This window comes from Anoplophora glabripennis, unplaced genomic scaffold (genome assembly GCF_000390285.2).
Source record: "Anoplophora glabripennis isolate ALB-LARVAE unplaced genomic scaffold, Agla_2.0 scaffold98, whole genome shotgun sequence".
Lineage (NCBI taxonomy): Eukaryota > Metazoa > Arthropoda > Insecta > Coleoptera > Cerambycidae > Anoplophora > Anoplophora glabripennis.
Window position 1 is genome coordinate 51,490 of NW_019416280.1, and position 15,246 is coordinate 66,735.

At 29.1% G+C, this 15,246-nt stretch overlaps 1 protein-coding gene across 1 annotated transcript; it reads left to right on the top strand.

The window, feature by feature from the left end:
• Positions 1-1,311: 1,311 nt before the first annotated feature.
• Positions 1,312-12,560, top strand: LOC108904938. Its single transcript, XM_023457400.1, has 3 exons — positions 1,312-1,614; positions 8,477-8,711; positions 11,983-12,560. The coding sequence occupies exons 1-3, from the start codon at positions 1,312-1,314 to the stop codon at positions 12,210-12,212; spliced, it is 768 nt and encodes a 255-aa protein (XP_023313168.1). The 3' UTR covers positions 12,213-12,560.
• The last annotated feature ends 2,686 nt before the right edge of the window (positions 12,561-15,246 follow it).

The window sequence follows — 15,246 nt, forward strand, 5'->3', positions numbered from 1 at the left end:
AAACTTTTTTTTTAGCCCTTGCCCCTTTTGAGTTATCTTGAAAAACTTCTTTGTTTTATCTTTTTTCACTCTTGGCCGGGGGTTGAACAAAAAATTACTGTCACTTATTGTTATAATATACCTCAAACTAACTTAGGCAAGTTGACCAAATTTTCGATTTAAAGGCTTATTTAATTGGACAAAAAAAAACTAAAATTTAATGGCATTTCACCTATATGTAGATCTTCTTTATTTAGATGTAACGATATTAACATTTTTCGTGGAATTGCTAAATATTTATCTGTAAAAGCTAGGGCTTGATAGTTATTGAATGAGGTCTAAGAACTACTTTAAAATATTCTACATATACCTAGTTTATCACCCAAAGAAATATTTATTTGTCAATTTTAGCCTTAGCGCAGAAGAACCAAAATAAACTTTGTAACTCTAACACCTTCTACATACATTTATTGATGTACATTAATGGTGACATTATCGATGCTGAAGACTACACTAAAAAACAATCCGTTTTTAGAAGGTTTTAATAGTAATTATATTTCGCTTTGGATTGGATTAAAAGGTTACTATACCTACTAAAAAATTTGATCCAGGTATATGGAATGATTCCAAAGTTATAACGGTTAATGTTAAAGAACCAATGCTTCGAAGTCAGTTGAGTGTGTCCTTACTACCATTAATGTTTTTCAATTTAAACCTGAGCACTCTGTATTTCGGAAATTTCGAAAGCTATCACATATGGACTTGGCGTGATAGATTCGTTTCTCCAAAATTGTTTTAACGGAGCGTATTCACTTTTTTACTATTCGTAATTACCGAGATATAAGCTATTACATTTTTTAATTACTCATAGCGTGAAAAACAAAGACTCTGCAGATTACTGGCCCCGTCCAGCATTAAATCATTCTCGCAATTAAACAACTAAGATCATTCGTCAGGAGAACCCCCAGACACAGACCGGTTTGGAAGTTATTAGTTTTAATTAAATATTTGCATATTTATCTACCAACATGTTTTGAGTGTCGATGACATAAACTTTGTAGGTTACCTTTATCTTTCTCACACTCAAACTAAGCCATTAAGGATGGTTTGAGTACCGGTGGTTATTTTTGGAGGGGTCGCTTGCAGTTTTAAAGATTCTTTCAATCACTGATTTAATATCCCAAAACAATTTTATTAGGTAACGTGAATTTCTGTCAAGCAGTGGTCAACAAAAATATTATTAAAAAACTTAATTTCTTCATAAAAACGCATCTAATGCTACGTTAACTAAATAATTCGATGAAAGAGTAATTATTTTTGAAAAATCAAACTATGTTTCAGATAACCGTATGCCTTGCTAATGTGTTAGCAGCACAAGCCGAATGTTGTAAATGCGACTGCCAGCAGTCTGGTTTACTGCAGCAACCTTATCTTTACTATTTACCAGTGGCTCCTACGCATTTAGCTTCATCTGACCATGGACTTTACCAAAACTTAGGACACGCGTCAGTCCAAGATGTCGCTGGCTATACACAATCCTCGTATGGTGCTGGATATCAAAGTACTGGTGGTATTGATCGTCAGTATAATGTCCATGGACAAGGAATTGAAAATTCTTTAGATGCAGGAAGCAAGGTAGTTTTAATTTTATCCTAATATGTATTAAAAAGACAAATTAAAATTTTTGTTAATATTCTGCCTAAAATTTACTTTGCTTTAAGGGGGCGATTTAGTATGTATATTTTTACCATGTAACAGAGCTTCAGATGAGGACACAAATCGTCGAAGAAACTAACATAATTGAATTATATATCATTATATTGAATTATATTATCATTATATTGAATTATATATCAATGTATTCGCAATGGTTCCCGCTAGTGAGTGAAATAAATTTCAATGCTCATGAGAACAGAAGAATAATTTAAATAAATGCCAAAGTACCTCAATTTTAACCATACTGTTAGTCTGACAATATATTGCATTTACGACGGAACTAAGTCAGGCACAATAACCAAACTACTTCACTCACTAGAACGGACACTTAGGATCATTTGTATTTAATTTTCAGATTAATATTTATTAACAATTCTATAATTTGTGTCCTCAAGTAAGATGACAACATTTTACACACGACTCCATGTTATATTATATTATATTATATATTTAAACCAGAATTTTAGCGGTTTCTATCTTCTACAAGAATTTCTAAATAAAATTAGTTTGTGTACTCTGTCACAGGTGTCGCTACCCTTGAAAATGAAAGCGAAAACACAGAGTTGGTTTATTGTAAATTGTATTGGCCGAGAAATAGTGAAATTTCTGGCGTTTTTAGGTACTGAAATCTTTAAAAGTAAAACGTGTAGAACAAAAGTAGGGGTAAGCACAAAAATAAAATCCTTGATGTTTTGTTTATTCATGGTTACCGTTTAAATTTACCCAAATAAAATAATAACTAAAAAAAAGCGTTTGCAAAACATGCGTTTGCTATTATCCTAACCCCACATTTTAACAATTATTTTCACGTACTTATAAAAAGTAAACAATTTTATATGTAGGACTAAGCAAGTAAATGTTATAAGAATATTTACATGTGGAATTATATATAAAAAAGATAGTATTTTCGTAGATTTCAGTACCTAAAACCTTAATGGTTTGATCGTTTTTTGCACCTGTTTATTCGTTTTACTGCGGCCGGCGTCTTTGAAAATACTCAGGTGGCATGACATAACATTCCTATTATTTGATAAGCTTTAGATTATTCAGTTATTAAATGTTTGAAATTATTTGTCTTTGCGGAAAACACTATTTACAGAATATGGGACCCATAATGGTCTGATATTATCTTTGATATATAAATATGGGTAATATTTTAAAAGTAGGTAGGTACCTAAGTAATAAGATTTTGTAAAGCTTAAGTAGTACGAAAATATAACGCATAAAAAACCAATAATATGTACTAATTTTTCTTTATTAAGAATAAAGATTAAATTTTACGTACAGGGTGTCCCACATAAAATCGTTATTTATATTGTAGCCTTGGTAGTTTCAAAATAAATTTACAGCTTAAAAATTGGTCTGGCTCAGGTAGATTTCTGTTTCAATCTACAAATCAGTAGCTACTTACCGATAAGAAGGAAACCACTAGTCTAGTCGAGAAGTGAGTTTTTTTTGCGAAAAATAGTTATTGTAATCCTAAAAATATGGTTGTTAGTACATTGGATTCGGAATTAAATTCAGAGAAAGAAGTATTTTTTAATTTATCCGCAATTAAAAATAGCAATTGTTATAAACAAAAAACGAAGAGAAAAAAGGGAGTCTCCGTTTTTTAACTATAACTAAAAAAATATTGAAGATAGCTGAAATTTCAAAAAAGATCCTGAAAGAGGAGAAAATTTCAGCAAAATAAGTCAGGAATTGTAGCTCCATTATTTATAATTTTAATTTGACGTTGAAAATATAGCTCCGCGCGGCGGCGGCGGTTTCCGCGTCGTCGCGTCGCCGCCAAGCAAAGTGTGCAACACAAAATAATTTTTTTATAGTATTCAATATTAATTTAAAAATCTAAATAAATTATAGTGTCATCTAGACACTTGAAGGAACACAGCCCAGTTGGAAAATAATTTTTAACTTGACTTATGTTAAAGTTATTCAATTGTTAATGAACTAATTTTTCGTGGTCCTAATCTTTCATAAAACTTGTTGTAAAACTTTAAATAATGTATCTAAAATTTTTTTTCTTTCTGGGAGGTCTTTTTATATACATAATAAACAAGATTCCGTTGTAAAAGTTTATAAAAGTTTTTTCATTTGTTTATAATGATTTTTTAAAGTTAACAAAAAATGAAAAATCCGGGAAATGTTATAAAAATTTTTTTTTACCAAATGTTTGATTTTACTTGTTTTTCTATTAATATATTGCGTTTATTAACTTAGCTAAAAAAATTTTAACGTTATTTGTTTATAAATTTGTTATAAACAAATGGACAAGTTTAATATTTTTGAAACATTTTTTTGCCATTTTATTGTCTTGGTAAATTAATGATTTTTAAAAACAAAAATTTTTCTTAAATAAATTTTTTAATTGTTTATAATCGATTTTTATATTTATTTGTCATTTAAATTATTTATTAAGAAATCATTTTTTTTTAAATCATCATTTGCTATTATCAATATAATTTAAAAAAAAAAATTTATTCAAATTTTCATTGTTTATTTTATAAACAATTTGTTATAAACAAATTCTGATTTTCATTTTATTTTTTTTTCGTAACTTTAACGAATTATAAATACAGCTATGTGCATCAAAGTGGTAAATAACATTTTTTTCTAATTTTTATTGCATTTTTAAATACTTTATCACATCAAAGCTGAAACGGTCACCTATTTGATAAACTTATAAATTGTTATAATTTCTAAATTATTGATGATACGGTCTTTGACATTCAGGTAGATCTTTTAGATAATTTATTGATCTATAACATGAATTTTTTTACCTGCTTCATATCTACAATGGTTATATTTTTATAAACATTTGTATATAAAAAAATGCATTATCTAATTCTTTAAATGACTAAAACTTTTAAACTATTGAAGTTACGGATTCCACTATTTAAGACAATTTTATAGAGTAACTACTGGACTACTCAATAAAAATTTTTTTATATTTTTTATTCCATTTGTTTACGATGTTTTTTTATTTGTTTAAATTATCACACGATTAAGGGTACATTTTCTGGATTTTCTGTACTTTTTTTCTAACTAATGTCAATATTTTATATTCTTCTTGTTGTTTTCTTCAATTTTGTCTATTTTTAATTAAACACTTAACTTTTGTAAGAGCAGAAACTCAAAATTTTAACCAATTGTGCAGCCTGGAAGATATTTACGGAATACAATGAACTTTTGAGTTATAAAATAAACAATGAAAATTTGAATAATTTTTTTTTTGTAATTATATTGATAATAGCAAATGATGATTTAAAAAAAAATTCTTAATAAATAATTTAAATGACAAATAAATCAAAAAAACGATTATAAACAATTAAAAAATTTATTCAAGAAAAATTTTTGTTTTTAAAAATCATTATTTTACCAAGACAATAAAATAGCAAAAAAATGTTTCAAAAATATTAAACTTGTCCATTTGTTTATAAATTTGTTATAGCTAAGTTAATAAACGCAATATATTAATAGAAAAACAAGTAAAATCAAACATTTGGTAAAAAAAAAATTTATAACATTTCCCGGATTTTTCATTTTTTGTTAACTTTAAAAATCATTATAAACAAATGATAAAACTGTTATAAACTTTTACAACGGAATCTTGTTTATTATGTATATAAAAAGACCTTCGAGAAAGAAAAAAATTTTTAGATACATTATTTAAACTTTTACAACAAATTTTATGAAAGATTAAGTCCACGAAAAATTAGTTCATTAACAATTGAATAACTTTAACAAAAGTCAAGTTAAAAATTATTTTCCAAATTTTCCTGTGTTCCTTCAAGTGTCTAGATGACACTAAAATTTATTTAGATTAGATTTAGGCCCGATTTTTGAAAAAAAACCTAATTCGCCCGGACTACTAGGCTTATTTTATTCATTATTCAATTCTTCAAAAGTCTTCAAAATTTAGAAATAAAAAGTTGTCATTCTGGGAACAATTGTTTATACAAATTTTGACTTTTTTAGTATTTGTAGAATAAGCTTTACAAGTCGATTTTTCAGAGCACTATATTTCATTTTTGCAATAAGTATTTCGTTCTAAAAAAGTTTTTTTTCTGTTCTTCATTAGTATTATTTTTGGTTTTCCATTTAAAAATTAAAGTAAGTAGCAAAAAAAATAGTGTATCTGGCAATTGAATTCAGATCCACTATAACTGCAGGCTAATTATATTTGAAATCGCATTATATTGCTTGGTAATTGTCCAAAACATGACATAAATTTATTTAATTTTAATAAGCAATAGCATAAAATCGATGTAAAATTTCCCTGGGAACACGATGGTGCAATTATTTTTTTGCTACTTGCCGTAGTTTAAGATATTTGCGAAAAACCTTATTTTTACGGGTTTTTGACCTTTTGACCCCTTGCCTGATCACCTAGGTCAAAAATTTTTGCGGATTCGGATTCCTGAGGGTCGAAAACATATTTGCGCCCAGGTTTGATCGACAGAGGAAAAAATGGAGGTTCAGCCTTCATTTCAATGGACTAAATACATACAGTAATATTATATATATATTTTATGCCTATACATATTATTCTCCAAACGTAATTAGTAGCAAGTTTCTATATATTTTAGTAATTAAGCAGTGTTTTTAAGTTAATACGACTCGCCAAAGTAAAAAAATAATTCAGGTTAGGTATATATTTTTTTTACTGAAAATAGCAGTTAATTTACATTATCGCATTGTTAATGTGAAAATATAAACATTAGACTGTTGACTATTCCATGTTATACGTGTTTTAACGTCACTTTTGAAGAAGAAACTACATGTAATTTTAAAAACCGTATTTCTGTTTTTATAATGAAGGAATAGTAATTATAAGATTGTTTAAGCTTATTAACTAAAAATTATTGCCTACCCAATAAAAAAATATTATTGTCCTCGATAATCTATTACTGATTAATAAAATATTTACTCTCTTTCCTTATAAGATTGTATATACACAAATTGGAGCCGTTCCTGAAAAATCGGGCGAATATGGTTGCAGTGTAAATTATTAGACTTGAAGCGTTGGCCGCTAGAGCAGCACCTGCCGGGGTCCCGTTTCGTGACTCACGCTGGGCGATATTTTTTGTACAAAATCCCGTCCTTAAAAAAAAATGAAAGTTTATACAACATTATTTTGTGTATTAGAAAAAAAAAAAATAATTTTCAAACCTTAACATCTCTGAAAAATCAATATTTAAGTAGGTAATCATAAATATTTACACCTATTAAATTCTTACTAGGGAAGGTAATTAAATAAGACAGATTGTCTAATAACATTGTTATGTGATTTCAAAAATTGTTTGGATCCATTGCGCCTCAGGATCCTTCTGCTTGCCCTTTACAAAAAAAAAAATAGTTTTGGTGTGGATTTTAATCAACTTCATACTGCCTCTATTATCGTTTCAAACAAATGTTCCTTCAAATTGTAGATGGGTGTCATTGTAGTACAAATACTTGCCATTTTATATTTCCTCATAAGTCCTAACCATCCTCTAGTGACATAGATATACTTTGAAGAAAATGAAATTGTGATCGATATTTGATACAGTGCTTTGCTAGTAAACAAGATAAGACAATCTCATCGAATTGTCCGGAAGTAGAGTAAAAAAGGCAATTGTTGACAACAATTTAGTAAAAATAGTAACTACTATCAGTTCAGAGTAACCCTGAGTTGCTGTTAGTTGTTAATAGTTATTACTTTTGCTAAATCGAAACACCTTCGCGCATACTGCTGCTTTAAAAACTATATTCATTATTCACTCAAATTTGAGAAGTGTTGTATTGTTTGATTGAATTTTTTAAAGAATATTTGCAGAACTAGCAGTTTACAGATGATGAAGAAACAATTAAGGAGGTGCAAAGGTTAAAAGCTGTACCAATATATTTTTTGTAAACAGCTTTCAGAAATCAGGTACACCAAATAAATGTGTAGTAAAGAAGAAATATTATGTCAAAAATAACAATTTTCGTAAGTATTCTTGTAATAACGTTGTTAAACAATTTTTTTCATCCTTCGTTTACGAGTTTTTCACCACTCCTTTAGGATAATTTCATAATATTTAAAGGTCTTATAATACATTATGATTTGAAAACTCCAATGAATAGTCATCAGAAGGCTGACATGTTATTTAATATTGCTGTGATGGAAGGAATATTACATAATGTATAACAGTTTGTAGCGTTTCTTTTATATAGGTTGTCTAGGAGATGGTTGGAACAAATTACTTAGTTTTCGATATAGGGTGTTAAATTTATTTAAAAATATCAAAAACACAGAAGTACCTCTAAAAAAATATTCGATGTAAAATAATTAAACTTGTGCTGACGATTTAGCTAAACTAACTAGTGGAGGAAATATCTGAAAATACTGTTATTGAAAACCCCAGAATTTTAACGCCGCTGAGTATTTTAGAAATTTCACCAAACAAAATTATAGGATTTTTTCTTGCAAATGCAATTTTAAAAATAAATATGTAAGCATTAAGCTCGAAAAAGTCAGTGATGTAGAAAATTTTATATTTCTAAGTTAAATTGCACGCTTCAATAATCTACGTCAAATATATTTGGAAATAGATTTGTTTTCCCGAGACTTCTCAAAAACTTTAACAAGTACAGGTATATCAAATTTCCCCAAAATTGATCTTCCTTCCGAAAAAGTAAATAAAGAATTCACCATTTTCAATCATTACTGAGACATCATCTGTATGTAGATGTATATTTTTTATTATCTGCAAATTTAAAATCTTTTCCTTCTATTTTATTGTGAGCTTCTCCACAGCTGGGGGTTGGTGATATTGCGTTGGGACTTCAAGAGACGTCGCAACAACCGTCATTTGATTACAAAGGACAGGGAGCAGCTGATACAGAATTGACAGTATCTAATGACAATTTGAAACAGCAGCAGATTTCAAAGGTGTCCACTAGTGATGCCAACCATTATATAAAAATTGAGCAGCAGGTCAGTCCTCATGATAGTTCTGTTGAAGCTGCCAATAGTTTGGAACACGAGAAAGGTAAGTTTATACATATACCTATTAAAAATGTTAAGGACTCCTTCTTCCAATTATATTAATGGAATAATACAAGTAAAACTAAAATTCAATATGAGGTGATATACCTACGTATTACTTCAGTTTTAGATATTGTTACGTAATACTGAATAATATATCATTTTTTAGATATTTATTTAGGATAAACAACAAATCTTTAACTCAGAGTTTTTAGTAAAAAATTTGAGTGTAATTCGAAAATATGTATACAGGGTATATAGGAAATGGTGGGTAATCTTTCGAATTTGGGATGGCCTGCAAAAATAGCGTCAGTAGCTTTTATTCGAGTTTACCCTGTAGAGTTATTAACTTTTGAAGTTGAGAGTTGAAAATCTATTTTTCGTTGTAACTTTTTGCTTCTCTTAAATTTTTATAATTTTGGTCACCATTTCTAGGACTTTCGAATGTTTTTAAGTTGAAAAGGTATGTTATCGATATAACGTTTTGTTTTCGAGATAAGCGCGTTTAACAATGAATATATACAGTACGTCCGCGGATTGAGTTTACAAGATGACAAATGAACCAACAACTGAAAGATACGAGAAAAAGGTATTCTTTATAAAAGTTTTTGCTTGGCTAGAAAATACGAATCACCATGACGAACTTCAAATTTGTTGTACGGGGTGGTCAAAAACACAAAAATGTTATGTTGCGTAAAAGTAAACTTACCTTATTTTGCAAGATACGAAAAAAGGCTTTCTTGATAAAAGTTTTTGCTTGAAAAATGAATAAGAGCCAGGTTATCAAAAATTTGATTTTTTATACAGGGAATAAAGTATAAAACTAAAATACGTCTTATTAAGTGTAATTTTTAAATAATAAGAACATAATTACAACAATTGATGAAGATATCAAATTTCAAAAATACCATACCCATATTGAACACATTAGGTATTCTAATTGCTTCCTTAAATATCTGAAGGAATTTCTGATATCTTCCTGGGATATTGAACGGACGGACTGGAACATTCTGCCTTCTAACCTTTTAATATTATTTGGTTTTGGAGTAGCATAAACAATTTGTTTTAAACGGCTCCATACAAAGATATCGGTCATGGTTAAGTCAGGGCTCTAAGACCTCTTTTATGCACGCGTTTTTCTCCTCTCAACGCGGAGTTGACAAAAACGCCGCGTTTCAAGATACCCTGAATAGAGTTACTACGTTTATGCATTTTACGCTCGTTTATTTGTTCTCGCGTTTTCAAATCTGTCGCGATGGCTTTACAGAACGCTTGGCGACACGCGTTCCGAAAAAGCACGAAAGTATATCGGCGTTTTTATGCAAAGCGCTCTTTGTCGCAAGTCCAGTGGCTCTGTCTGTCAAGAATAGTTTTAGCACAGTTTGTTTTAGTTTTAGTTTAGCTATTGATCAAGCGGGACATGGATGCAATGGACGCAATTGAATTCTATTTCTATTAATTGGATGTACTGCCCATCGCCTCTTACGTTTTCTATTACATATTTTTTTATAGCACAAATACAATATACACGGATCCATTTTCATGTACTTCACTGACTACTGTGTGGCATGAAACTGGCGACAACTGATAGAATACGCGTGCATAAAATGGAGCAAAAATATGCCGCGTTTTTCTCAATTTCGCGTTGAGAGGAGAAAAACGCGTGCATAAAAGAGGTCTTAGAGGGCCACAAAATTGGACCATTTCTACCAATCTATCTTAGACCAAATCTATGGTTAGGCCATTCTGTTACCTCACGAACACAATATGTTGAACAACCACCCTGTTGAAAATACATTTCTTGGCGAAAATTTAATGGTAAATGTTTTTCTAAGTACGATATTCTATTGCAGGTGTTATTGTAAAAGTATGGCATGGACAGATATAGACTCTTATTCATTTTTCAAGAAAAAACTTTCATTGAGAATGCCTTTTTTTCGTATCCTGCAAAATAAGGTATGTTTACTCTTAAGCAAATTAACATTTTTGTGTTTTTGACCCACCCTGTAAAACAAAAATGAAGTTTGTCATGGTAATTCGTATTTTCTAAACAAGCAAAAACTTTTATCAAGAATGGCTTTTTTCGTATCTTTCACTTTTTGGACGATTTGTCCTCTTGTAAACTGAATCCGCGGACATACTGTATATTACATAACTTAATCGTAATAAAAACCTAAAAACAACAAATGGTTTTTATGTAGGAAAATTTTGTTATTTTGCTGTACAAAGGATTAAATCATGTTTTTATGTTTTTATTACTATTAAGATATTTCGAAAATAGTATATCTTCATTATTTATATCGAAACCGGTTTGTTGTATGGGTATAAAATACGTATAAACGTACAAAGTTCTTCATACAACATTCGACTCCCCGTATACTTTTCAGTAAATAAACCAAAATGTTTTGCAAATTGACAGTCCAAATATATGACATGTTTATACCATTGTCAGAAGAATAAATGACAAATATATATTATTTTGTCATAAGTCTGTATTTGAGTATTTCGTTAAAACAAAAATTTGGTTCATATCTTCCAAATTCAGCAGTCAGTTGTTTTTTTATAAAATTCCTTGATATCACAGGAAAATTTCCGGAAACTTTTATTCTTACCATTTTTCTTAGATAGAAAGGTGAAAAACATAAGGGGGGTAGAACGTTAAGTGAATTACCCTCTTAAAAACGGCGTAAAAATTAAATAAAATATTAAAAAGTTAGTCCATACTGGTTAATTCACCTTTTCTTTAGGGGGCCAAGACTACAAAGAGCTCTCTGCTTCCGTCCTATTAAAGTAGCTAGCAGTAAATTGTAAATTTGAGAAATTGGTTCAAATAGTAGGTATTAATCTTATTAATTAATTAATATCATCCAAAAATTACAGAAAAATGAAAAGTTATAGCGAAATCTCAACTTTAAGGGCTAATAGCTTTATAGGGTGAGCTCGAAAAAAAATCATATAAAGTAAGGTTATTTTTATAAGCCCTACCCAAATCTGAGAAATTGCCAACCATTTCTTGGACATATGTTGGAATATATGTTTTGTAACATTTGATATTATTTCTGCGAAACAAATTATTTTTGAAAATAGTAACATATAACAATATAAAACATTAAAACAATGTAATATTTTCATAAGAAAAAAAAAAAAAAACAAGCGATGTTGTCCATTTAATAATGTCTAATAATCAATTTTGAGTTATTTAAATATGTTAAAATGTGTTGATACCTACAATACCTACATGTTTATGAATATGATAAAGGTCAATTGTGCTGCAGATCATCATCATGGCAAAAACGACCATTACAAATTTGAGTACGGAGTGAACGATCATCATACGCATGACATAAAATCTCATAAGGAGGAGAAGAATGGTGATGTGGTGCGAGGAGAATATTCTCTTGTGGAAGACAATGGAAATGTGAGGACTGTTAAATATTATGCGGATTGGAAAACTGGTTTCCACGCTCAAGTTCATAATTCGAAATCATCAGGATTGAGTCGATAATGTATACAGACCGATTTTCTGCTGTACAGATTGTCCAGAATTTATTTTGTATGTTTGCGAGGTAATTCTATGGATGAAGACATGGTTATATATTTCAAAATTCTTTCTAAAGGCACTATGTTTATGTTGATATAAGGTGACCTAGTTCCATGTTTATTTGAGGTTTTTAATATATTTATACGTAAAGTTTAAATACACAAATGAAATATTCGGACGCCCTATATGATTGCAGTGTATTTGACGAAAGATTTGGTATGTTACCACTTATGTATGACTCCGTTGTTTTACACTAGTCTAGTAGGTAATATTGATTTTACCTGTTACTACTTTCTGACTTGACAAACAAGTTGTGATAATCTGTTCATATATAATAATAAATGTTTGTCTAAAGAAATCGTATTAATTTCTATTTCCTAATAAATCTGAGAATAGATAAGTTTCCTTTTGATGTTGTTATTAACTTTTTTTCTTAATTAAAATATATATAAATTCTTCAGAGATTTTGTCTGTAATTATTTATTAGTGGTATTTTTAGTTTCTGTCTTTATTTAAGTGGTTGTTATCACAGTGAAAAGAAAAAAAAAATTAATAAATAATCCATTGCACCAAAAGGATCAGTCGAAGGGTTGATTTTATCACGGTACCTAGTTCTGCCTAACCAAAAATATATCACACTGACAAAGCAGATAATTCTAAGTTTCGAAAGACTGTGTTCTCTTACCAATTGGCAAAAGTAAAATATGATAATTTATTTCTTTTTGTTTATCTACCTTCCTTAGATATACATATAAGATATCATATAACATTTATTTTATTTCCTCGTCCTTGAAAATATTCTACCAAAAATAATCAAAATTTTAGGAACTAGTTGACACATCTATTTTCTTTTTATGGTGTCATTTATTTCGTATTTTCATTATTTATTTTTAATTGATTTTGTTAAATGATGATAGATAAGTTTCACATAATTCAAATAATTTTGACTATTATTGGTTGAATATTGTCAACGACGAGGTAAGAATCAGAATAATTGAATGGCAAAAATACCCCAGAGCTATTTTCCCAGGCCATATCTCGAAAATGGTTCGAGGTATAAAAAAATCTTTATACAAAAGTTGTATGGTTTTACAAAAGCCATAAAATCATTGTGTTATAGAATCTATAGGGTAACTAACAAAACTGTAAAATGTGTAACTTAATTTTTTTTTAAATGGGATACGCTGTATATTTCGGGACATTTGAAATATACAAATAAACACATTGGTTTCGGAGATAATTGATGTTAACTTGTCAAGATATTCGTGCTGAGCCAACAATGGAATTTTAATTTTAATTTTTTTATAAAATATTAATTGCCGCCTAAACCACTGTAGGTATATAGGGAATGCAACACAAAGTGGTCCTCAAATTTTACGAAGAATAAAAAATAAAAAAAATACAGTGTCCCACTTAAAAAACTTCTCATTTGCTCATTTTCATTAGTCTCCACCTGGGGTTCTGTAACATAATTCTATGGTTTTTCTAAAAGCATACAACTTTTGTATAAAGAATTTTTTTTAATCCCCAACCATTTCCGAGGTATTACCTGGGAAAATATCTCTCGGACACCCTGTATTTGAGTATATGTGATTTTGTTGTAAAGTTCAACACTCTGCGACAGAAAAATTAACTAATTGTAAGTAATACTTGTTACTCAAAAAAGATTAAAATGGACTTGTTCGACTCCCGATTAATAGGAAGCTATTACAAATATTAACTGCTTAATTGCTTGACTACTAGTACTTTCTACGTACAATATATTAAAGTTCGGAACTGATTTATACGTTAAAGTAAGATACTTTCTCCGAGATACACATTTTTTCAACTATTTTAATTGCTGCTGTTTGCCGTTAGTAAATTTGACCTTATATTATCTTGCATTTTTTTTCGATTCATATCTTAGCACGTTTCAAGTCAACATGGCATTTGTTTATAAATATTTATTCGTTAATATAAAATTTAGAGAAACTCACGTTTCTACGAAACTGGGTTTACTAGGAATATTGTAATTATGTATGAATACATGCATTGGTAATAGACGAATATTTGCAAAATAGCAGCTTTCTAAATCTATTGATTTACTGAATTTAGATTTCTTACCGGGAATCTTAAAAAGCCTCGTAGGAATGGCATTTATATTAGGTATTGAAGTAGTTTGTTAATTTTAGAATTTTTCCTTTGGCACTATATAAAATTCTATTATCTAAATTTATTGATATGGTTAAATAGAGAATTTCAAGACCTTTCAAAAGAGTTTCGCATGGCCTTCATTTGTATTTAAAAAAACGTCGGTGACGTCATCACTCTCACACATATGTCTTTTATTTTAGTATATCTTCTTCATCCGAAAAAATCAATGTTAAAAAAAAATTTTTAAACACCTTCGTTGTCTACCTCTGCATAAATTCGCAGTAGAATACACTGAAAGTGCGCATAAATTGACGTTTAACGTTTCCGAAGGGTGAATTCTACGTCTGAAATTAAGAAGAACATATTTTCGTAAAACCTGAAGTGATTAAAAAAAAATACGTCTTTTTTCTGAAATTGCGAAAAAGCATATTTGATAAGAATTTTTCGTTACTGATTTTCAACCAACATAACGTTATGTTTTTTTTTCTTACAGAAGCGTGTAGTTCTGGGTATGTTCTTAGTAATTTTTGTTCCTATTTTTTTTCTTTCAAGTTACCTCAAATTTGATTTCCTAATAAAATTTTAAGGAAGGTAAATGGGAAAATGTAATACCATGTATTTAAATAGGTGTTGACAAAAATGTAATATCAAGTTAAAAAGATATAAATAACATGTAAACTTTAAATTTAAGTTATGAATGTCAGTTCTGCGTTTAATTATATCGTAAAGATTTGGTATAAAATTTTATGAAATAAGCAACAGCTGTGGAGGAATTGTTGTTGTCCCATTTTCAACTAATCAATTACCTGAATTTTCAGGGAAATGTATTGACGCCTACTAATATTACATAATTAATCGCATTTCA

Coding starts and splice junctions, on each gene's coding strand:
- LOC108904938 (XM_023457400.1), top strand. CDS start 1,312: ATGTTTCAGATAACCGTATGCCTTGCTAATGTGTTAGCAGCACAAGCC. Junction 1,615..8,476: donor CTTTAGATGCAGGAAGCAAG/GTAGTTTTAATT, acceptor GCTTCTCCACAG/CTGGGGGTTGGTGATATTGC. Junction 8,712..11,982: donor TAGTTTGGAACACGAGAAAG/GTAAGTTTATAC, acceptor ATTGTGCTGCAG/ATCATCATCATGGCAAAAAC.